This window comes from Marmota marmota, unplaced genomic scaffold, assembly GCF_001458135.2.
Source record: "Marmota marmota marmota unplaced genomic scaffold, marMar, whole genome shotgun sequence".
Taxonomy (NCBI): Eukaryota; Metazoa; Chordata; class Mammalia; order Rodentia; family Sciuridae; genus Marmota; species Marmota marmota.
The window spans coordinates 3,344,977-3,370,303 of record NW_026000243.1 but is presented as its reverse complement, the minus strand read 5'-3'; the positions used below and the strand labels follow the sequence as shown (position 1 = coordinate 3,370,303).

The following is a 25,327-nucleotide window of genomic DNA, read 5'->3' as shown; positions in this document are numbered from 1 at the left end:
AAAAAAAAAAAAAAAAAAAAAAAAAGAGAGAGAAAGAGAGAATTACATTCTGGGCAGACGGGAAAGAATAGAATAGGTTGTAGGAGCAAGTCCTTAGCTTTACACTTATAATATTTATTTCTTTTTATTTATTTTCTTTTTATATTTTGTCATGCTGGGGATCAAACCCAGGGCCTAGCACATGCTAGGCAAGGGCTCTACCACTAAGCTACACCCACAGTCCTTTTTATTTATTTTGAGATGTGTCTCACTAAATGCCCAGGCTGGTCTTGAACTTGTGATCCTCCTGCCTCCCCCTCCCAAGTAGCAGTATTATAGTTGTGTCCACCATGACTAGCCCCTTTATTTCTTGAAAGAAAAAAATGGGGTGGGGGTGGGGTTGTGGCTCATTGGTAGAGTGCTTGCTTAGCATGTGTGAGGCCCTGGGTTTGATTCTCAGTACCGCATACAAATAAATAAAATAAAAGTCCATTGATAACTAAAAAAAAAATTTTTTTAAGTCTGATATAATGGGCTGGGGTTGTGGCTCAGTGGTAGAGTGATTCCTTAGCAAATGTGAGGCACTGGTTTGATCCTCAGAACCACATAAAAATAAATAAATAAAATAAAGGTCTATCAACAACTAAAAAAAATTTTTTTAAAAGTCTGACATAATATGAAAAATGTTTACATTTGATAACTTGTTTATTTGATAATATGGCTGATTTTCAAATATAAATTTTATGTTTGAAATATTTTTATATTAAAGAGAAGGAATAAAGATTTTGAAAAAAATAAAAATTTAAAGGCAATACAAGAAAATAGGGACATATGTATCTACATTTTTAAATTTTAAGAGAGAGAGAGAGAATAATTAAAAGACAAATGACTAACTGGGAAAATAAATCTACAACACATACACAGGATGATAGACCGGTTGATTCCTCCAGCCTGTAATGTGCTCATGCAAATTAAAAGGAAAAAAGCCAAAACACCAAATTTAAAAGTAGACCAAGGACATGAGTGTACAGTTTACAATAAAGATATATAAATGGCACATAGGAAAAGACACTTGTCTACACTTGGAAATTCCAGTGTGGTTGAGACAGTTTCTCACTGATCTTAACAGCAGAACCCAAGAGGCCTAAGACGCACAGTGCTGGGGGATGGGGGAAACGGTCCCTCTGACTTGTGTCGGGTCAACCTTGTGAGAGGGGATTTGGCAATATCTATCAACATCCCCTTTACCTGCTTGTACCTTGTGGATTTCCTTGCCAAAAGTTTTCTCTACAGAAAAGTCCCCTATAGTTGCACAGAAACTTGTCTATCAAGATCTTGGGGGCTGGAGTTGTGGCTCAGTGGTAGAGCGCTCGCCTAGCATGTGTGAGATCCTGGGTACAATCCTCAGCACCACATAAAAATAAAGGTATTGTGTGCAACTACAACTAATAAATAAATAAATGTTTTTTGTTTTGTTTTAAATCTTTACCAGGGCTGGGGATGTAGCTCAGTGCTGGAGGGCTTGAGTTCAATCCCAACTACTGCAAAAAAGAAAGAAAGAGAGAGAGAGGAAAAGAAGAAAGAAGGCAGGCAAGAAGGAAGGAAGGAAAGAAAGAAAGTCGGTTTGCTGGGTGTGATGGCACATGCTTGTAATCCCAGCTACTCAGGAGGCTGAGGCAGGATTATAAATACAAAGCTAACCTGGGCAACTCTGAAAGACTGTTTCAAAACAAAACATAAATAAATAAATAAAGGGCTGGGGAGGTAGCACAGTGGTAGAGTTCCCCTGAGTTCAGTTTCTAGTATAAAACACTCATATACACACACCCACATTCTTTATCACAGTTCCTCCTTCCCTCCCTTCCTTCCTTTCTGGTATTGCTATGTTGCCCAGGCTGGTTTTGAACCCTTGGGCTCAAGCAATCCTCTTGTCTCAGTCTCCCATCTGGGACTACAGCATGCATGTACCACCACAACTGGCTCACAGCACTTTTCATTTAAAAAAATTTTTTTAAATATTGGGGATTGAACCCAAGGATAGTTTACCAATGAAGTATGCCCCCAGCACTTTTTTATTTTGAGATAAGAATATATAAAATTATGGACCTTGGCCTTGAATTTTCAATCTTCCTGCCCCAGTCTCCCACATTCCCAGCCACTACTCCTGGCTCACAGCCCTTTTTATAACAACAAAATATGTTAACAATCTGAAAATCTATCCAGAGACCTGTTTAAATGCATCAAAGCACAGACAATGAAACACTATGCAAAGAAAAAGAGAGAATGTGTATCTATGCATTCTAATATCAAGTGATTAGATGCACAGTATTAAATTGTAAAAAAGAAGGGCTGGGGTTGTGGCTCAGTGGTAGAGTGCTTGCCTAACATGCTTGAGGCACTGAGTTCGATCCTCAGCACCACATAAATGTAAAATAAAGATATTGTGTCCACTTAAGACTAAAAAATAAATATTAAAAAAAATAAATTGTAAAAAAAGGCAGGCAGTGGCGGGGCTGGGGTTGTGGTTCAGCGGTAGAGTACTTGCCTAGCCCTGGGTTCGATCCTCAGCACCACATATAAACAAATGAACAAAATAAAGATATTAAAAAAAAAAGGCAGGCAGGGAAGCATTCTGTGTACCTCCAAATGTACTTTTACCGAAAGTTCATACATACGTATGTTCTTATGAATAGATTACTCAGAAGATTACAAAAGAAACAAAGGTGGTTGACTCTTTATAGGGCATACTGGGGGTACAGAAGTATGACCTAGAGGAGATTTTCTTTTTATCATCTACCCTTTTATAACTTTAAAAGTTATGAAAGGTTTAACTTTTTAAAACTGATATGTGCAATGAACTTTCAACAAAAAAACTTGATAGAAAGAGAAGAAAAGGCAGGCACGGTACACACTTGTAATCCCAACAACACACGAGGCTGAGGAAGAAGGCTACAAGCTCAAGAGAGAGAAGTATCAGTACCTTAGCAAGACCCTGTCTCAAAATAAAAAATAAAAAGTGCTGGGGAGAAAAAAAAAAAGCTGCCTGCGCTTGGGAGGTAGGTGAGTGGTAAAGCACCTCAGTGTTCTCTCCCCAGTAGGGAGGGAGAGAGGGAGGGAGGAAAGGAAGGAAGGAAATGTAAAGGTTGGAATCTCACACACCTGGACCTGAATTCCAAATTAACCGTCAGTTGTTTGAATGTGGCCATGCTAACTCCCGGGTTTTAGGTTTTCGTCTGGGTAAATGCAGATAAAAACAGCACTATCTCTGAGGGTGTGTGAACATGACAGAAAACAGTGGCTCCAAGGATCATTATTGAAGTAGAAACAGCTGATCTCAGTCCAAAGAACTGCATCACTAGCTGCTTTCACAGATTTGCCTTTCTTGTCCCTCTTTGTGTCCCACTCCAAGGATAGGGACCAGCATAGTATACACACTGGGCAAACAGCTTAACCAGGGTGGCAAGTAGGGCCGAAGTCCAGCCCTCCCTCTGCTGCCAAAGCATATGGCCCGTTGCATGGCTGTGTCCAAATGGAGGGGTAACTTTTTCTAATTTACATAAAAGTTTGGTGTGGGCTAGCAGCAATGCCATTTAGAGCACCTTCCTCCTTCCTCTTCTCTGCAAGTTAAAAACAACAAGGATCTGGGTGTGCAGACCAGGCTTTGCCAGAAGCACCCCTGGAGAAGCTGGTACAGCAAGCCCATCTGTATTTATTCTTCTACACTTCACTTCCCCTATGCCCACAAGGATTCTCTTTTCATAAGCAGCTGTGGTTTCTGCAGAACTGACTCCTATTACCTTTAGTTCAGTCAGATTCACTTCCTAATTCAAAGCTCTAAAGTGAGGTCACCCAGAAGACTAACCCTGTGTGGCCCCAGGAGAGCAATGGGCAAAACCTCCCTCTTCCTCTACCTCTTCCTCAGAAAGGCTAGTCCAGAATAATATCCCCACTGTAGTGCAGGTGGGGACCCCAGGTCCTCTGGGTACAGTGAGGTTAGGCAAACAGTAGAAACAGAAGCCAGAATGGACTGAGGCCTACTGCATGCAGGGCAATGTCTTAGGTACTGCACTGAGTAGTAAACATGACAGGCCCAGGCTTGCAGAGTTTACACCTAAGTGGGGACAGCCTCATGACTGACATAAATGGTGATGGTTCTATAACAATGACTCAGACCATGAGGGCACTGGAGCACAGAGTGATCGGCCAGCTCCTTTGCAACAGGGTAGGTGGGACCATCTCTGTGCGGAGCTGGCTCTTGACCTGAAATCAACATGAAAAGGCAGCCATGCAAAGATGGGAATGAGCAGGGGCAGAAGGTTCCAGACGGACAGAAGTGCAAAGACCCCACACTTGTCCGATGAAAGGAACAAGAATAAGTCTGATGTAGTCACAGAGGACAAGGAAGGGCCCAAAGTGTACTGAGGAGGCCATGGGGACCAGGTGGTATAGGACATTGTGGTTCACCCCAAGGAGCTTGGATTTTATTCTAGGTGTCATGAAGTTATTGAAGGGTATTAATAGGAGTGACACAACTCTCCACCCTCCCCCCCACCACTATGCTAGGGATGAAATCCAGGGACTTTAAAATGCTAGGCTAAACTAGCCTAGCCTTTAACACTGAGCTAAAGGCCCAGTCCTGGATTAATTTTTTAGTTGTTGATGTACCTTTGCTTTTTATTTATTTATATGTGGTGCTAAGGATCGAACCCAGTGCCTCACACATGCTAGGCAAGTGTTCTGCCATTGAAGGACAAACCCAGCCCCCTGGATTAATTTTTAAAAGCTCCTTGGGGAAGTTCTGCAGCTATTGTACATACTCTCATTTAATTTTTAAACTCCTTTATGTGACAGTTTACTTTTATTTCTATTTACAGATGAGGAGTGTCAGTTTCTTCCTGACTAGGAGGAGTTGACTGATCAGGGCTCCAGGACATTGTATAACTTGCACATCCCCACCCAAGAATTCAGCCAAGCCTCATCAGTTCCCCTACCTTGCAGGTAACAAAGAGGCAGGGTGGCAGTGGGGAAGCCACTCTAATGTTTTCCCTTTCCCAATACAGCACCTTCCAGAGTTAGTGTCCAGGTCCCTGACACAGCCATCCCTTTCAGTCATACATGTGTCCCCTCTTCACCATGATGCTAGCTACTCGCAGAGTTCCCTGTCACTGAATGGCCTCTTATTTCCAGAGCTATGTTCCCTTGGTGATTAACGTGCTTCTCCAGAGCAGATGGAGATGCACCTTGACTTATGATAGGGCTGTGTCCTGAGAAGCTGAAAATATTTCAAGTCAAAATGCATTTAATATACCTAATGGAATATCCCAGCTTAGCCCCAGTGCACCCTAGAGTATTGGTGGCTGCTGCTGCCCAGCATCACAAAACGATCATACTGCATATCACTAGCCCAGAAAACGGGAAAAATTCAAACTTCCAAGTACAGTTTCTATGGAACACACATTGCTTTCACACCATCATAAAGTTAAACATCCTAAGTAAAAAAGAAAAAAAAAAAAAAAAAGCTATCTTACATTAAGGACCATCTGTACTCCTAAAGGCTCCAAGTGGGAACGGTGTAGAGCACTGTTCAGACCTAGGATCCCCACAGAGGTGGGTAAGATTCCAGCTTTGCCCTACAAATGCCTCTGGCTTTCAGCTCTATTTTGGAGTATATGGGAGCAGCAAGGATCCCCAGAATCTGCTCTTTCCTGATCCCTAGTCACCTTTATAGAACTTTTATTCCCTTCTCTCCTTTCCAGAACATCTGGTCAGAACTGACATGAACTAATTAGCCCTTGTTGGCAATTCAGGAACAAATAAATTTCTGGACATCAGAGGAAAGTTTACTCATGAATTTCTATTATGAACTCAACAAGGTTAAAAGGGCTGGGTTTGAGAGAAGTAGAAAGGGTTCAGGTGGAGGGTGCATGTTGGTATGAGGCTAAAGGAATGTGTCCCCTACAAGAGAAATGAAGACTGTGGGTAAGGAAAACACAGCTTTCTGCGTCAGCCTGTCAGCTGGGAACAGAGAAGGGGGTGAGTGAGTCCCTCTGGAGGTTATCAGCATCATTAAGACTTGCTGATGAACCACTTGTACATACCCTTCTCCTCAAAGTAAAAGTAGAGAAGGAGGGAAGTGGAGGAATGGCTGACCTTCTAGGTGGTGCTGGAAAACACCAGACTGCACTTCTGAGCAACAGTCCCTCTGGGTGAAGCAGTGGGAATGCTGGGGAAGGGGCTGGTTGACATTCAGGTTATCAGAGGCAACACAGGGCCACCTCTCACCTGGGGCTCCCAAGCCCCCCGGGGGAATGTGGAAGTGAATCTAAGTACTCACAGCCCCATCATATCTCATGGCCAGAAGGCCCAGGTAACTCTTCTCAAGCCAACCTTTCCTGTCCCGTAACACATACTCACACTCAGGCCCTCGGCTGTGATAGCCTGTACACACTTCTCAGTGCACACTGGCCTACCTCAGAACACACAGGAACACAGCCCTCTCCCCCCATTTTTCCCCTCCCCTACACACCCCGCCCCGCCACATACAATTTCTGGGGCCTGTTGGGCCTCGGCCAGAGCATTCACTTCCTCCATTCCTTGGCGGTATTCTATGCGCTGGTTCCTTCACCTTCTGCTCTGGCGCCTACTGTTTGTTTGTCAGGTTGCAGGTCCCTGGAGCCATCAGCCAGGGAGCCTGGAGCTTCAGGAAGAGCAGGGAGTGGCTACACCAGCCCTCTGGGGACTCTGAAAGTTGGGTAAAGAGAAGCCCTGGGCTTACTGTCCTATGTCCTGATAAACCCAATTCATAGGAAGTGAGTCTGGCTCATGCTCAGGTACTAAGGAGATGGGCTGCAGGGGGAGGGCCTGTAGGAAAGCAAGGGAGAGAAACATGTACAGCAGAGGGCTGGGTTTGTGGCTCAGCAGCAGAGCACTCACCTAGCACATCTGAGGCACTGGGTTCGATCCTCAGCACCACATAAAAATAAACAAATAAAATAAAGCTATTTTGTCCATCTACAACTAAAAAAAAAAAGATACACAGCAGAGGCCCTGGACAGGCACCCCAGCCACACTGCTAGGCCCTGTGGGTGTATCCCCAGCAAGGCTGAGAGGGTTCTGGGGCAGCCTATAGCCATGGGCACACATACCGCAGAGGCTGCTACCTATGGAAGGCTGTCCCTGCCCCAGCACCCACAGCACACACTTACCATCCTTCAGGCCTATCCTAGTCTCTGCATCTGTGCCTAATTCCTGTGAGAGGAGCTGTCCTATCAGCCCTCAGAGTTCTCAAATCCAGAAAACTTCTGGGCCCTCCCCAATTGGCCCTCCCACCAGCTCAGACCTTCTCAGCTCTAGGCCTTAGGCTGTAGCGATTTCAGAATCATCCCAGCATTCAGACCTGGAAGAGGTAAAGGGAGGGCAAGACTCAGGCTAGACAGAGACTGAGGACTGGGGATTCTGGAATCGGCCTATTCAGTAGGACTCCACAGAGAGGCAGGCTCCTGGTCCTACAGGATAGCCTATAGGCAGAGACCCCCAAGTCAACCACACATAATGCCAAGGGCCAAGCAGAGCACCAGAACCCACTATTAGGCCCAAAACCCATGCCCAGGGTAATCTGGCACCTTGGCCAGTAGCTCCTCCTCCTGGCCCTTGTAGGAACCATCTTTGTGCTCAAGTTGGAAGAACGTGGCCTATCCATTCCCTGCAGCATGGGGGCAAGCACCACCAACCCCCACCAATGCAAACCCAGAGGCTCTTTCCAGGGACTTCTGTTACCAGAAAAAGACTCAGAGAAACTGAGGACAGAGAAGCCACGGACTCTTGAGACAACCCAGGAGATGAGTCCCCACCAGGGCCCTAGCTCTCTCTGAGGGCAGGAGAGGCCAGAGTCCCACCAACCTGGCCTCTCTGTGTCCTCCTGCCTAGGAGAGGGTGAAGGGATCAGGCTCCAGACACAGTACCTACCCCCACTCCAGGACACACCCAAACCTGGCAAGCTCACCTAGCCTCCAGGAGCTGTTAGTCCAGCTGTTCCAGAAAGAGAACATTTTCTTTCCTGTCTATTCGGACAGCCGCAGGGATAATGATGGTGAGAAAAGGACAGCAGAACACTGGGGACAGGAGATGCAGACAGCAGGACTACAGGGTTTCTGATGGTGGGCCAGGCCCCAAGCTGGGGCCCTGGGTAGGAGGCTGGCTGAGTGAGGTGGGGAAGGGCCTTGGGCCTGGCAGGGCACAGGGAAGGTCTGCATTGGTCTGCCTCCTGAACTCTGCGAAAAGGTGGGTGTGAGCGGTGGGAGGGTGGTTCTGGAAGCAGGGCAGGCTGGGGAAAAGGGAACAAAAGCCCAAGGGCAAGGAAGGAAAAGATTCCCTGTTTCATGGAATCTGTTCAGTTAAAAGGTGGAGCCCAGGGCTAGCCTCTAATAATCCTACCTGACCTCACACCCAGACAGGTCCCACAGCCCCTTCCTTAGCTAGTGCAGGGCTGGCGGGGCCCCAGCATCAACAGGCAAAGGTCTGGACACCTGGAGTCCTACTCCAGGGGGCAGGAAGTAAACTACGAGGCCAAAACATATTTCTCCCCCTCCTCCCATTTCCCCTTCTTCAATGGTCTCTCACCCTCCCCCCTCTCTTCCGAGTCCTTGTCCCCTTCCAGCCATCCCACCCTGGTGTCTCCCGGTCTCCATCTCCACCTCCTCCTGCTGCCTCCCCTGCCCCACCCCCAGTTATGTAAGGGGCCTGAGAACACACAGAGGAGCTTTGTTGTCAAACCAAATCCATAAGGAGCCGGAATCAGCCAACGCAGCTGTTCCCCATTCCCTCTGCCTTGGCAGGGTTGAGACTCCGGGCAGGAAGCCCCTACACGCCTCCATTTGGGGAGACAGGGTACAAACACTGGCCCCAGGGCCCCCAGACAGCTGAATGGGTGGCCAGGGATCAGTCACCACTGTGTGGGACCACAGCAGGGGACCAGCTGGCCCCTAAGGCAGAACAAAGCCACAGTGCAAAGCTATAGTCACAAAGACCACAGAGATGCAAGCTCTGGGCCAGAGACAGGCAACACAGTGCCAGGCTCTGGGGCCGGGGCGGGGGGAAGGACCAGTGAAAGTGCACCCCATGTTCTGCCCATATACCGATGCAAGCCCATATGCCCTCTCCCACATATAACGCATGTACATATCCACACACTTACAAGGCACACATGTACACACAAGCACATGCATCAGACCAAGCACAACAGGTGCGCTCACCTGGCAGGGGTCTGAGCAGAAACCTCCTCTCTGCTCTGGCCAGCTCCCTCCATCCTAGCAGGTAGCTCTTGGATAAAGAGCTGGAGCTCTAGAGAGAGGAAGGTGGAGGAAGTCAGAGGCCTGGGAAGCTCCATCTGACAATCCTTTGGTGGAGACCCGCTGCAGAAGGACAAGATCCTGCCCATGTGCCCAAGATGTCCAAGGATATGGATAGGGTCCAGGAAGCAGCAATGAAGATCACAGAATTGCATAGTCTTAGCAGGCACTGTCCTTCCCCCACCCACATGTTGAAAGAGCCATTTTTGCCCTAAAATTCCAAAGCTGCTAATACCTGGAGCTTTCTTTGGACTCCCAGTGAAGTCTCTCCTGAGTACCCCCCCACTTCAGTGAACCCAACCACCTCCCATGAGGACAACCCAAATGCTGAGGCCTAGGGAATGCAGGAGCAGAGGGACAAGAGAAGGAGAGAGAAGAGGTGGAAAGGAAGACAGAGGAACAGAGGAGAGGGAGAGGAATGCTGGGGATGTGTCTTAGTCTGAAGCGCTTGCTTGGCATGCACATGGCCCTGGGTTCAATTCCCAGTACTGAAAAAAGAAAAAGAAGAAAGTGAGCAGGTGCGGTCTATCTTAAAGGAAGGCAGAAAAGGACAGAGGAAAAGGAGGAAAGGAACAAAGTGGGGACAAGAAGGAAAAGGGGGCACTAAGCCTGGAGAGAAGGGCCCATGCTGTCCCCACCCCTCACTCTATCAACATACCCTCTGCTCCCAGCCCCTTGGATCTAACTCTCCCAGTTGGACACAGCCAGGCTAGGCCAGTGGAAAGGGCATTTCCAGACCAGATATCTTAGCCCATCCTGTCCAAAGGGGGGGTTAGCCTCAACAACCTCAGACCTTCAGGGTCTGGAGAACAGACAAGCTGAATGAAAAGGCATGAATGGGAGGACAGGGAGAGAGCCCAGTAGCACTCATGGGGCTCAGCCCAACTGGGCAGTGTCCTGCCTCCTCCCTGCCTGGGGAGAGAGATGCTGTGACCCTGAACAATTAAGTGTCTTTTCTGAGCTTTCACTCTGTCATTTGCAAAAAGAAATACTTATGGAGCAGCTACTGAGTGCTAATGTGGTATTGCTGGGAATACAACAGTAAACGAGACAAGTAACGGGTCCTGCCCAATCGTCCAGTGACTATAAGTTCACCTCTGAGGGCTCTCTCAGGTAGAAAAATGTCATCCCATTTGTGTATCACCATCCTAAGCAGTGATCAGACACCATTATCTGTACCCCAATGAGCAGACATGCTGATTGAAAACCAAGCCCAAGACCTGCCTGAGGTCACATAGCTGGACAGAGAGGAGACAGAAGCAACTCCTACCAGGCCACCTGCCCCTTTTCCCCTGGGGAAAATAAGTAGGCACTCTTTAATCTCAGCTTCCCACTCTGGAATAACAGAAACACCAGCCAGCATTTATACAGTACTAGGTTCCAAGCACTGATGGTATCTCTTAAGAAGTGCTAATTTGTTAGAGAAGTAAACAAAGGTAACAAAGGCAGGCAGGGAGCTCTGCTCAAAGTTAGCAAGGAGGGAAGAGCTTAGAGTCTATAACCTGCCTCTCAAAATACAAAGCTCCTGGCTCCACATCACCTCCCGGAAGCCCAACCCCAGGACCTTTGGTTTAGCCTGTGTGGCACTGAGATGTACTCTGGACTCATCAGGCCCAAAATCCCCTCCATGTCACAGGACAGGAGAATGCAGGGGGCTTCAGGGAAGCTTTATAGAACAGGGGCTTGAGTTGATGCTGAAGGACACTGGCCATTTAGAAAGGTCATTGTCAAAGATGCCTAAGCTGTGGGGGTGTGGGGATGCTGGTGTAAGTAAAGATAAGGAAGTAAAAATACATGAGGCTTCTACAGAGAATATAAGAACACACTGGAGCCTGGGAGCGGAGGGGAGGGGTGGTTAAAAAAAAATCTTTTAAGCCAAGAAACCCTCTGTCCCAGTTTCAAAAGAAATTTTAAATGGAAACTCAGTATGTAGAAGGAATGAAAGTGGAGCTGGTCGGATTGAAGCAAAAGAGGATGACTCCCTTACTCCAAGGGAAGCCGCACCACCAAGATCCCTTTCTTAAGAGGGCCCCAAATAAGGAGAAGACTGACATAAGGACAGGAAGTGACACAGGTCTGGTCTGTGTAGGGACCTGAAGGTTACTGAAGAGCGGTGACAGGTGCAGAAATGTGAGCAGCCAGACCTGGGGTGGGAAGAATGGAGCATGCCCTCCTCAGGGGACAGCCTGCGACCCAGCACACCAAGGCTCCTGCCTGCCTTTCTGGTGTCTGAACAGGGCCCCCAAGGTGATAGCACACACTGGGGTCAGGCCAATCTCTGACAAACAGCTCATCTGGCAAAGAGGGAAACTCTTTTTCCTTTGCTCTCAGAAGAATAGGAAGCAGGGATAGGAGTACATAAAGACAATGGTAGAAAACCTGAGCTATGTTTTTCACTCATCCATCAAGCACTCATTTATTGAGCACTTATTATTGCTAGTCATCATTGCAGGCATAAAGAACATAGCAGCAAATAAGACAGACAAATTTCTAGAGTTTACATTAAGGAAGCCACATTTGGTTTTGTACTAGAGATTGAACCCAGGGGTGCTTTACCACTGAGCTATGTCCCCAGCCCTTTTTATTTTTCATTTTTGAGGCAGGATCTCACTAAGTTGCTGAGGCTGGCCTCAAACTTGCAATCCTGCTACCTTAGCCTAGTTGTTGGGATTACAGTGCCACAGAGCCCCCCGTGGAGCTTAGATCAAAATCCTAAAATAAAATACCTTCAAAGTGTTCAAACCCATTCTACACTACAAACATACTCCAGCCAATGACTGCATCTCCTCTATTCTGTCCCTGTCAAAGTCACAGGTCTATGCTCAAAGACCTCTCATAACAGGGAAATTGCCCCTTCCACAGGCAGAAGCATGCCTCTGAAACCTATAGGTGGCCATCCTGACAACCCTGCGACCTCTCCCTCCCCAGCCTCTTCAGATTCTTAGGCAAGTGAGTCAACCAAATATTAATGCACTATTAGGATGTGTGGATTTTGTATCCAGGCAATGTGAGGTTGTATCTCTGTTCTGTGTCAACTGTTTAGGGTCAATGAAACCAGTAGCTCCATTCTCACATGTCCAGAGCTTCCAGGATGCCTTGGGCTCTGCACCAATACTCCTCTGTTTGTCTTACTTCCCAGAGATTCCCGTCAGTGGGAGTCCAGGGTGTGTCCCTACTGGTCTCTATTTCTCTCTGCCAGGCACCCCTTCATTGAAGGTGAGCAATCTCAAAAGAACAAGGAGGCCTATGGCTTTTGAGCCTGCCTGCCAAGTACAAGAGGAGGTTTCAATGGCTGGAGAATGGGGTGTTTAGGGAACCTCTCTGACCTTGAGCCAGCCCAGGTCAGGGAGGTCTATGCAGCAAAAAGTGCTCCTACCTGGCAGGAACACTGGAAGAGGCCACCTTGGATGGTTTGATTCCCCATGCCCCGACCCCAGGAGGGCCCCTCCCCTTCCCCACGCGTCGCTGTGGTTGCCGGATGAGGCCTTGCAGCCATGTGGGAGGCCGAGGAAACGCATTTCCAAAGGAATAGGAGCGGGCAGGCGGGCCAGATGGAAGCAATTACCGGCGGGAAAGCGGGCGTGGTGGGGGCTGGGAGGGACCGGCAGGGGCCGCAGGGAAGGAGGAAAGCCAGGAGGCGAGATGGAAGGAGGAAGGAGAACCCGGGTCTGCCCAACTGAGAGGGCAGAGAAGCCCGACTCAGGAACTCAGGGGACTGGGCTTGGATGGGCAGGGCTATGACTTAGACTCAGGGTAGCACCCAGAAGCCTGGGTTTGTGTCCCACCTTTGTCACTAAAACACTGTGGCCTTGGGCAAATCCCTTTATACCTGAGTCCAGAGCCTCTTCCTTCTTCTTCTTCTTCTTCTTTTTTTTTTTTTTTTAAATTGCAAGCCCAACAGGTAAGGAAAACCAGTTCAGGGGCACAGTTGAGAACTGGACTGAAAAGTTCAGGGTTTGGAAGCAGGCCTGAAACTGAGTCCCAGCTCAGCTGCTTATGAGCTCTGATCTTGGCCAAGTAGTTTAATCTTCCCCAGCCTCTGTTTCTTCACTTATAAAGGGGCTCAAGAATAGGGGGTTTGGGGATTGGGGGTACAGCTCAGTGGTAGGATGCTTGCCCAGCATGTGTGTTCAATCCCCAGCACTGAAAAAAAATAGGATTTGGGGGGAGGTGGTAAGGTTTACATTAAGTGATGTGAATAAGTGCCTAGCACATTTTTTTTTTAATTGATCAGAACAGGTCTTTAATAAGTGCTTGGTTGATAAATAATGACTCCTTTTGTTATTTGCTAAGTCCCTTTTCATTATGACTTTTATTATGCTGCAATGGGAGGAAGACATAGAGTAGATGGTGGGCACAGTAGCATTGCTGCAGCAACAGGAACCTGCACCCTGAAAGGGGGTTTGGGCCCAATGCAGAAACACAACTACACTCCCTGAAATGCTCCCTGGACTCTTCTAGCTGATTTTCCCCAAACAGGAAAGCAAGATCCTGGAGTCCCTCACTCCCAGCAAGGGACTGAACAAAGCTGCAAGTGGAAGAAGAGGTTATCCTACCACTCCAACTGCTCCTGGGCTTCTGCAGCCCAGCCTTCCTCACACTCAAGGCCCACATTGAAAACTGAGGGCCTAGCCAACCTACACATCACCACAGTCTGAATAGCCGCACCCTCCTTCATACTGGGCCAAAAGCAGAACCCAGGGCTTCAGAGTGTAGACAATCACATCATCCTTCTGTATGGCAGCATTTGGGGGTGGGGTGGGTAGAGATGGGGCTGTGGTCTGGCCCTGGCTATGTCTCCAAGACTTAAAAGAAGAGCCAAACCTCTAGATACACACTGCCCTCATCCTGAAAAGCAACACCTTTTGGTGGAATTTAGCACCTGGCTGGGACCACAGTATCACTTGCTGCTGCTCCCACTTGAGGCTGCACTGGACCACCTCCTCCACCTGCATTGCATCATGTGAGCCTGAGTCTGCGTGCGCACACGAACACGTGCACACACACACATACACACAACAGGAAATGGCACTCCCTGAAATGCTCCCTGGACTTTTCTAGCTGACTTTCCCCAAACAGGAAAGAAAATCCTGGAATATGATAAGGTTTTGGGAGATTCTGAGGCCAGGGATGGCTAGAAACACATCCAGGGGTGCTCAATATTTATACAGAAGCACTGAACACCCCTGAGAAGGGGTGAAAAAGGAGAGAAATATGCTAATGACTACAATCACCCAAAGTCCCCTACGCTAGCCATTTCCTCCTGGAAACCAAAAGCTTCTGGTCAAGACCCTAGGTCTTGAGAAGGAAGGAAAATCCTAAGGGCCAGGGAACAAGAAGCAGCAGCTACACCAGCATCGGCTTGCTACAGAGAACTAACAAATACCAGGTGAAATCATCAGTTAGGGGGTGGGAGCAGGTGCTGAGAACTCAGGAATTCCCACTCTTTACCACCTGTTCTGCCTTCCTACGTCCAAGGTCCATCTCCGGGGACAGCGAGCCCTGGCTTGGCTTTCTGACCCTAGTGGAAGCCCAGGCTTCCCACACAACCTTGCTTTACCTTCTACCCTTTCCCTGTGTTCCCTCCTCTTCCCTCCCTGTAAGCCCAAGGACCGAACTCCGTAGGTATCTTACAACTGTTTCATATTTAGTCTGAGGTACAGTGATCCCTTCCTTACAATGGATGGTGCAAACCTTGAGACCCTCTGAGAGGAGTTTTCAGCTCCACTGAACAACTATGGAGCAGTCACTCTGAGAAGAGATCCAGAGACCAGAGGCAGTCTCCAGGGCAAAGACAGATAACAGGCCCAGACAAGGTTACTGCAGGGAGGCCACAGTTCAAGATAGTGCCAGAAAGGGAGCTGGCCTCTCTGATCCTCCTGTGAAGGGGAGGCCCTTTCCAGGATTTCTTGCAATTTCAGAAAGGAGTAGATTCTTGGTTCTACTCAGAAAACTAAATCCTAAGAGTGTAAAATGGCTGGGAGACTGGAGGGGCCAAGACAGTTTCTGAGGAGTGGGGAGTAAGTCATTTCTTCAGGGAAGGGAGGGATGGAGGGAGGGAAGGGGGGGCCCTCCTATGTTTGAGAAGCAACCTATTCCCAAGCCAAAGATGCCCTCTCAGTACAAGGTCCAAGCAGGTGACTCCTACTTTTGTGTTAGGCAAGTGCTCTAACCACTGAGATACACTTATGGCTCCTAATTTACATTTCTAGTTTATTCCATTCACATCACCCTTCTAACCTACACTATCACCTTGAAGTCTGGGGAGCTGGCCCCAAGTCTGTGTTCTCCCTCAACTTCTTGGTGGAGCCCAGAGCCCACTGAAGTAGCCTATGATCTCCCACCCAGACCAATCAAGAAACAGCATAAGGAGCACCCTGAGAATGGGGGCAGAAGCCGAGCAGGAAATAGGTAGAGGAAGCAGGGCCACCTCAGCTTAGGCAGAGGGTATCCCCAGACCAGCACCCAATATAACAAAATAGCCTGATAGTCAATTTCCAGGCCCCAAGCAATTGGCACCTCCCAGGTACCTCATTGAATTACATGGCAGTTTTGGAGAGTCAGTATAGGAGAAATAGTTCTAGTAGCAAACACTTACATAGTTCTTCCTCTCTGCAAGCACTTTTCAAAGTACTTAATACAGATCAACTCATTTAAAACCTGTGGACAGATGCCAGGACCAGGGCTTGGAGAAGGCAAGTGGGAGGGTGGGGTCTGTAGCACTGGTCCTGCACAGTGTCATGGGTTTGTGCCTTTTGTGACAACCCAGCCTATACCAGGTCCTTTTCCAAAGTTCTACAGAAAGTAAGTCCACCTGAACGTGGCTTCCATTCCATGCTTCCCACCAGTGGTGGAAAGCACAGGCTTCCTTGGGGGTGGGGGAAGCATGAACTCAGACAGGGCATAGTTGGGCACCAAACACAGCTTACACCCCCAGCCTTCTAGCAGCAGCCCCTAAGCCCGGCCCTGGGGAACAGAGGAAGCTGCAGTAGATCCGGCCAAAGACAGCCCAGACAAGCCTCCTCCAGGACTGGGAATGGAGCGGGCAGTGCTGGCAGACATGTTGGCAACTCTGGGCTGGCCACAGGTCTCTGCCAGCAGGGGTCCCAGGGAGGCACCCAAAGCAGATAGCTGAGCGCAGGATCTCTGCCTCATCTCCTGCCCTGGAGCTCTAGCTCACCCTCCCTCAAAGCCATTCCACTCCACTGTCCACCACTCAGGCAACTTGGAAGCATAGTGGTCTAGGTCCGCCACAGACCGCCCACAACGTGGCCCTGGTGCTCTGGGAACCGCCAGTCTCCAGCTGGCAACCCCACCTTTGGGCTCTGCTCAGCGACCTTGCCAACTCCTGCACACAGATAGACCCCGCCAAGCTTGTCACCTCCAGCAAAGCCAGACCACATGTACCAGGCTTGATGGGGACAGTTGTGGGAGAAAACATCGCTCTAAGAATGCTGGAGGTGAGGGATGCCTCTTCACCAGGCACAGGGGTAGGAGGTAGAAACTTTCCAGAGAGGAGGGCTGTCCTGTTTGCTCACTCGGAGGAAGCCAGGAGAATCTAGAATCCGGCTTCCCGCGAAAATGTGGTCCAGGGAAAGGAACCCCGGGAAGCAGCTCCCCAGGGCTGTGGCCGCCCCACCCCAACCCCGAGCCACGCTGTGCGCACGTGCCGGGCCCGACCACCTCCCTTAGCCACGGCGCTGGGCTGGGGATAGGCGACCCGGGCCCCCTCGCCTCTCCCAGCCCTCGGCCGTGGGCCCCCGGCTGTCGGCCGCCGCGTACTCACCCTGGCGGGTGGAGCGGGGCGGGGCAGGGCAGTTCCGCGCACAGCACCGATCCGCTAGTCGCAGCGACTGGCGGCGCAGCGCTGGCGCAGCGGCTCCGCTCCGCCCGGTCCCTGTCCGGGCGCGGGGCCGGCCTGGGAGCAGGCAAGTCTGCCTGCAGGGGAGGCGGGGGCCCGGGCCCGGCCGGGCGCGGGGCGGGGAAGGGGCCGGACAGCGCTTGCGCACACTGCCGGAGAGTCGACTCCGGAGCTGAGGGGAGGAGGAAAAGGGCCTGGGGTGGAGGAGGAGGAAGGGCGGGGGCGATGCCGCGCGCGGGCGGGGCGGATGCCCGCGGCGGCTTGGGTTAGCTGGAAGGCTTCGAGGCCCGGAGAGAGGCAGGCAAGGGCCCAAGGTGCGGTAGGCGCGGAGGGGTGGAAGAGCAGACCGGATGGGGTAAAGGCAGAGCCAGGGCAGGCGCTGACTGTGAGTGGCGCCTATGATGGGTATGCCCAGCTCAGCCTCCTCACACCCTCCCCGGAACAATGAGATCGGAGAAAGGGTTCTCTGCCCTCCCTTGCGGTGAACTGTGTCCTTCCCTCACTGGAGAAACTGAGACACAGAGGAGGAAGGACCTTGTTCCGGGAGCACTGAAGGCAGACAGGTATCGTGGACCACTTTGTGGGCTCTACCCTACCCCAGTCTGGACCTGCCACCCCCAAACTGCTCCTTCTGCACCCTTCACTTGCACACCATATTTTGGCCTAACAAAGCTTCTAGTCTTACTTAAAGCTCCAGGCATCCTGTCTCCACAGGGAAATCCCAATAAACCCCTGACCTTGGTTCCTAGGGCCCTGGCATCTCTGGAGTAAATCTGGAAACCGTCCAGGCTGAAGAACAGTGCAGAAATCACAGCGCAGGACTATCCCTCTAATGGTTCTTTCACCGGACAGCATGGCATTTATTGAGCCCCTGGTGTGAAGCCCTTGGGTTTGATGGCACGAGTGATTCTAACAGAAATATATATATATATATCTATAATATCAGAATGGCTTCTCTTCTGCCCTAAAGATAACTCAGACTCAGCCCCTGTCCTCTGAAGCTTACCATCCAGCTACAGAGAAAAGACTTGCATTGGGCTCTTTTAAAGAATAAGGCAGGATAGCCTGGTGCTATGGGACAGTCTCTAATCCTAGCGACTCAAGAGGCTGAGAAAGGAAGATCACAAGTTCCAGGCCAGCCTCAGCAACTTAGAGAGGCCCTAAGCAGAGACCCTGTCTCAAGATAAGAAATAAAAAGGGCTGGGATGTAGCTCAGTGGTAAAGTGCTCCTGGGTTCAATCCCCAGTACAAAAAAAAAAAAAAAAAAAGGCAGGACAGGATGTGACTAAGTGAAAAATGTAACTGACAGTTAGTACAAGGCATTTAGAGAAGTGGCAGCTCAAAGTGCCCTTCAGCTAAGCAGGAGGGCTCATCTCTCTAATGTAAGTTCTGTTCTGCAAGAATAAAGTGAAGCAAGTTCACTTCTAAGTTCTTCCACAGGTGACTGTTCCATCTTAAATCACACTTTGCATGAGCAGAAGCTGTTTGGCAGTTCACCAATGCCTAACTCAGTTTTATTTGAGTGTGCCTTTAGATTTGTCAGTCATTCAACACATATTTATTGCATATCATGTTCAGATCTGGAACTCGACTGGGTAGAGAGAACACAATGACTAAATCTCTCCTTGGGCAGGTCAAGAGGAAGAAGGAAGAGCCCTGTTTTACAGAAAGAAAACTGGCCCAGAGAGAAAAGACAAATACCCTAAGTGATGAGCTGTGTCTGGCGGTACTGGTCCAAGAATCAGCCTGCCCTTCAAAGTTGGCAAAGTCTTTGATGAATTAGATCTAAACAGTTTTCTTTTCTTGTTCAGAACCATATCAACTTTACTCTGCCAGAAAATCTAACTTAGGGCTGGAGTTGAAGCTCAATGGTAGAGCACTTGCCTAGTATGTGTGAGGCACTGGGTTTGATTCTCAGGACAAAAATAAAATACAATAAAGGTCCATCAACAACTAAAATTAAAAAAAGAAAAGAAAATCAAACTTAACCAGCTTTTACTCCTGGAGATGGGAGTTCCAATCCTGCATCTGTCAATAAATAGCTATAGTTTTCTTACTAGAAAATAAATAAATAAATGGAAATAACTGAGCTTATTCAAAGAGCTATTGTTGGTATCAAATGAGGCAATGGATGTGAATTTGTTCTGAAAGCATAATATGTTATATACAACTGTGCTATTATTATGCAGGTGAAATACCTATTTTAATATAAAAGTTTCCTCTACCCCCATGTATCCCAGGTCTGGTTGCTGGGAGAGAAACTAACTATAATTCTGATCACCTCCTCATACTCCCATTGTTCTTACTCATGACTTCTCCCCTCCAGTTTCTTAATGGCACAGTCAGAAGTTTAGCTTGCTCCCTCAAAGTCATATCTGTGAGGCAGGAGAAAAGCAATTCTGCTGCTTTCAGGCACTGAGTTCTGAAGCCCCTCCCAACTCCATTGCACTCCTTCGTTCAGTGTACAGGACATTACAATCTGCTTACCAAGAGCCAATGTGATCGGGCAATCAAGGCTTTGGCTCATGGATATTTGTTGTTCCTCTTGAGGTCAGCTGTGGTTGAGAGTTGGCCAAGACAAGCTATAGAACAAAAATCCCAGTCCACTGCCAAGCTGTGCCACTTCATTCCCACTTCTTCTGCCTTCCTTTTACCTCATCTGAGTTTCTCCTATGTGGATATGGTAGGGCACCTCTCTGCTAGAGCAACCAGAGGTATCTCTAGAGCAGAGGGAGGAGACCTAGGAGAAAGAGGTATGGGGGCAGGTGCATCTAGACGTAGGAAGGGCTGGCCCTGCAACAACTCCCTGGAAGACAGTGGGTGTGGGCAACAGACAAGGAGACGCTTGACAAATGTGCCTCCCAGGCTTCTGGCAGCTGTCCTTCTCATGTGCCACGTTAACATCCTGCCCACGAGGAGAAAGGAACAGCAAGATGCTGTCTGAAGAAGTAAGCTCAATCCAGCATCTCAGACGCTTTTAAAAATAGTAACTCCAGGATGGTATTTCAGCTCCTATTTTTATCAGATTTATGTGGCTGGGCCATGGAACTGAGTTGTTCCCAGGCTTCTCAATAGCAGGGGACGTCACTATTGCAATGTTAGAAACCTGCCAGTAGGCAAAGGCTAAAATGCATTCCAGGAACCTTTAGGCAGGAGGAGATCCCAAGACATCATTCATGCAGACTTTGCCTCTGTTTAGGCCACAATAAATTAACCACAGAAAGTTTATTTCTTGTTTTTTTTTTTTTCCTTTAAAACCTCTGAAGCTGGACTTAGTGGTGCACACCTATAATCCCAGCGACTCCAGAGGCAGAGGCAGGAGATCATAAATTCCAGGCCAGCCTCAGCAATTTAGCAAGATCCTCAGCAACTTAGAGAGACCCTGTCTTAAAATAAAATAAATAAAAAGGACTAGGGATATAGCTCAGTAGTAAAATACACCTTAGGCGTAATCCCCAGTACAAAAACTAAATCAAACCAAATCTCTGGTTTACATCATCATCTAGGATTTCATGGGCCTTCTAATCACTATATTTTTTAATTTTATTTTTCCTTTGGGTACTGGGGCTTGAACTCAGGGACATTCAACCACTGAGCCACATCCTCAGTCCTACTTTGTATTTTATTTAGAGCCGTTTCCGAGGCTGGCTTTGAACCCTCCATCTTCCTGCCTCAGCTTCCTGAGCCACTGAGAAAACAGGCGTGGGCCACCATGCCCCACCATAGAGTTATTTTTAATATTGTCTTAGTCCATTTGGTCTGCTATAACAAAATGCCATAGCTTAGATGCCGCAGTCCGGCTGTAGCAAAATAACCTGGGGGGTGACGAATGACTTGTGTAGATTGATACAGCAGGAGTGGAAGCCCTTTATAGTAGGACAGGAGGGGTATTTATACATTCCACAAAGCTTATCTTAATTAGCATAAACTAGATACATCAGTCAACCAATAAGAAATCTCCACACTTAATGGCTCGCTGGTGTTACTTCATAAACCACTCCCTCTGGCATTTTGCCAGACGCCATCCAGACTTGTTTACAGACTCTAACACTTAGATGACTTATAAACAACAGAACTTTATTTCTCACAGTTCTGGAGGCTGGAAAGTCCAAGTTCATGGTGCCAGATTTGGTGCCTGAGGGCCTGCTTCCTGGTATGAACTTTTCACTGTCACCTCATATGATTAAAAAGAGCAAGGGATTTCTTGGGGTCTCTTTTTTTTTTTTTTTTTTTTGATACCAGGGATTTGAACTCAGGGGTGCTTAACCCCCGAGCCATATCCCCATACCTTTTTATCTTTTATTTTGGCAGTGTCTCACAAAGTTGCTGAGGCTAGCCTTGAACTTGCATTTCTCCTGCCTCCGCCTCTTGAATTGCTGGGATTATAGGTGTGCATCACCACACCTGGATTTGGGGTCTCTTTTATAAGGCATTAATTTCATTCCTGAAGACTCTGCTGTCATGACTTATCACCTCCCCAAAGTCCCATCTTTTAATACCATCATCTTGTGATGCAAATTTTAGGAGGGACACATTCAGGCTATACAAGTTAGCTAGTCAAAATATCTGATTATTAGGTTACTCACAGCAGAAAAATAGCTGCTCATACTTACTGAGTGATATTACTATTCTCCCAAATCTTCTTCTTTAATCCTCACAAACGCCTCTTAGATAGGATAGGCACTATATTTTTTAAAAAAATATTTATTCTTAAGTTTTAGGTGGACACAATATCTTTATTTTACATTTATGTGGTGCTGAGGATCGAACCCAGTGCCTCGTGCATGCTAGGCGAGCACTTTACCACTGAGCCACAACCCTAGCCCCAGGATAGGCACTATTGTCACACTTATTTTGAGGAGTTATGTAACTTGCCCAAGATCATACTTGGTTATGATGTAGAGTTTATGCTGGAGCCATGGGACCACTGTGCTTTCCAAGCAGAAGAGAAACAGAATGTTATGAAGTTTCCCCTTAGCCTTGGCTGTCTTGTCTTTCTTTTTTTTTCCTCCCAGCGCTGCGGATTGAATCCAGGGCATGCTAGGCAAGTACTCCACCTCTGAGCTACACCACAGCCCATCATTTCTTCAATATGATTCTGAAGCACTGGCCAGTGCTCTCACTGTATGTGTGCCCCAAGATGAGCTTGGTTCTGAGTCCTATTCATATGAGTCATGACTTGTGAAACTTTGCTTGTGCTTGTCATCTGGCTGATGATTATCAAATTTTAGTAAGAGCACAAAAAGACAAATAGTACATGATCTCACTTATAAGTAGAATCTAAAAATATTAAACTCAAGACAGTGGTGGTTTCCAGGGCCTGGATGGTACATGGTCAAAGGATACAAACTTTCAGTTAAACAGGAGACATAAATTTGGGAGATCTATTGTGCAACATGGTGACTCTTTTTAATAACAATGTATTGTATAATTGAAAAAAGCTCAGAGAATTGTTCACCATAAAAAAAAATGATGCATAATGTGAGGTAATGCATGTGTTAGCTTGATTTAGCAATTCCACAGTGTATATAAAGGTATGCAAAGTGTATACAAAAGTACATCAAGTTGTACACCACAAATATATTTTTATCAATTAAAATAGAAGTTAATTAGTTAAGAAATTAGAGATTTAGCTCCTCTTTGGTTTAGGCTCCCATAGACTTCACTACTCCTTCAAGACAGTCATTTCTTTTGTCAGTTTTCATAATTAATGCCTGTGTTCCTTATGAAATTGTAAACTCCATATGAGCCCTACCTGAGTCCAAGTCCTTGCACAAAAAAAAAAAAAAAAAAAAAAAAGCTGGATGCCAAAACCTGTTTATTATATTAAACTGGAATTGAAACACTTTAAGCTTTAGGCCAATTTAGTCCCTGCTAACAGTATTTACTTGGTAACTTCAAGTTGATACATTTCAGAATCCAACATAATTTCATTAACAATAATAATGGAATAAACTTAGGGTTGTTGACATTTATTTTATAAGTAAGGATACTTAAAAAACAACTACCACTAATTATTACCATCTTCTTATTTTAAAAAAGGACATTTTAACACTGTGTATACATTTGGAGAATAAAAAGAATCCTTTCTGGGCGAAGAGTTAGTAGACCTACATGGATAAAATAGACATATAGTCAGTTCTACCCATGGATAATCCTCACGGATATTATGAGTTCCACATCTGTGGATTCAACCAACCTCAGATTGAAAAATATTAGAGAAAGGGCTGGTAATTAGCTCAGTAGTAGAGTGTTTGCCTCGCCTCCTTAAGGTCACAGGCTTGAGCCCCAGCACTGTATAAATAAATAAGTAAAAAATTAATTAAATATATGCATAAAAAACTGCATCCATACTGAACATAATCGTTTTCCTTGACACTATGCCCTAAACAATACAGTGTAACATAGCACTTACATTGTACTATATATTATTAGTAATCTAGATGTATAGATATTTTATATACAAGTCTACAATATTTTGTGTAAGATACTTGAGCATCTGAGGGTTTTGGCATCTTGGGAGGGGGGCCAGTCCTGGAACCAAACTCCCCTGGATATCAAGAGAAGCCTGTGTTCAAATGTTTTGGATAAAAAAGTATACTTTGTAATTGTTTCTTGATTTGTTACTCAACTTGGGGATTTTTACTCAACAGGAACATGAAAAATGGAGCTTGGATATGTTCTTTTTCTCAGTTTCATATTGACAAATGGCAGTTTTGCTCTATTAGGAAACTCTGGGACAAATGGATAAAAGCCAAGGAACAATAGCAGTCATGCCTACAACTACTTCTTTCCTTTCTTCTCGAACCAACCCAGGAAAGAAGTAGGCCATGTGTTGGGGACTAAAAGCCACTCTAGGAAGGGCAACATCTGCCCTTGCTCTGGCAGAGCAGGGACACAGGATGCAGGTAAGGGCATTCTCTCCAGCTCAGAGGACCACTGCAGAGGACCACCGGCATTTGCTATTTGGTCAAGATAAAGCTGAGGATGTTGTGTCTTGCTCTCTCAGAGGAGATAATAGCAGTGGGAAAGTGTGAGGCAGAGAGGAATGGCTGTTACTTTGCTCTCAGAGGAGGTAACAGTGTGAGGCAGAGAGGAATGGCTGTTACTTTGCATCCCTTGGTCTGAGAACCAGAAGGCCTGGATTCAAAGCCCAGTTCCTTTCTTCCATTCACCACGTGTTCATTGAACACTTACTATAGGCAAGGAACTGTCCTAGATCCTGGATAAATGGTGAACAAAGGACCGGAAGTCTCTGCTTCCCAGAGCTAACATTCACCCCATTACATTAGACAAAGCATCCTGAGTCTATTTCTAAAAGGAAACAAGGATGAGGGTCCCATGAAATAAATGTTGATTTATTTTAAACTCTGCTTTGCTGAGCCAGACAGTATCCTAGGTCTTGGGGAGACAGAAATGACTAAAACAAGTTCTACCCTCAGGCCAGTAGAGAAGGCAGACAAGCCAACAGTTACAAGTAGGAATGAGGTGATGCATGTGATATTACCTGGACAAGTCGTGTAGGAGAGTGTGACAGGAAGGGTTACCCCCAAAAGACATATGTGCTTTGGGATCTTGACAGTACTCTGCACAGCAGCCAACCCTCTGCACCGTTAGCTCCAGGCCAGATGCAAGGCAGGAACCTCAGTGGGATGAGGAATAGGGGGTGATGGGACTCAAGGGTTCTGTGTTCTATGGAAAGCCCTAGTTTTTTGGAGATGGCAGTTACACAGTGCTGGCTGGCTGGCTGAGGGGGGAGCCCTTCACCAGAACTCCTGCAAAGGCTTGTCCTATTCAGAATAAGAAAAATAAGCGGTGAGGTTCTGAGAAAAGATCCCTCTGTGCTGTTGGGAAGATATCAGACTGGGAGGAGTTCAGGGGACACTATCCCAGAAAGGCTCCTCCTTACAGAGTGAACCAAAAAGCATGCAGGAGAGGTCAACCTGCAGGAGAGCCAGAAAGCCAGCCAGGGTGTAGGCTTCTTTCTGCCTGGATCTGTGGCCTAGAAGGGCACTCCCTGCTTCTCCAGACTCTCCACCCTTTCTGCTGTGACCCCCTAGCTTAGTTTGTCCAGCAAGAGCTCTGGCCCATCATTCATCCCTCCTCATAGGTGTTTTTTGTCTTTTTGTTTTTTTTTTTT

General features: G+C 47.3%; 1 protein-coding gene and 1 long non-coding RNA gene across 11 annotated transcripts in view; one reads left to right on the top strand and one right to left on the bottom strand.

The window, feature by feature from the left end:
• Positions 1 to 17,282, bottom strand: part of St3gal4 (ST3 beta-galactoside alpha-2,3-sialyltransferase 4) — a 46,936-nt gene extending 29,654 nt beyond the window's left edge. For 2 of the 10 annotated variants that reach the window (XM_048796148.1, XM_048796149.1), the window contains exons 1-3: positions 17,113 to 17,282; positions 9,231 to 9,318; positions 6,523 to 6,720 (exon numbers count right to left, since the gene is read on the bottom strand). In XM_048796148.1, the coding sequence (XP_048652105.1) occupies positions 6,523 to 6,570 (48 nt within the window). In that variant the 5' untranslated portion in view covers positions 6,571 to 6,720; positions 9,231 to 9,318; positions 17,113 to 17,282. The remainder of the gene's footprint in view (positions 1 to 6,522; positions 6,721 to 9,230; positions 9,319 to 17,112) is intronic. The other 8 variants (XM_015499025.2, XM_048796150.1, XM_015499029.2 and 5 more) reach the window with 5 other exon arrangements.
• A 134-nt stretch (positions 17,283 to 17,416) lies between these two features.
• Positions 17,417 to 25,327, top strand: part of LOC125614043 — a 15,552-nt gene continuing 7,641 nt past the window's right edge. The window contains exon 1 of the long non-coding RNA XR_007344680.1: positions 17,417 to 17,750. This is a non-coding gene — a long non-coding RNA (uncharacterized LOC125614043). The remainder of the gene's footprint in view (positions 17,751 to 25,327) is intronic.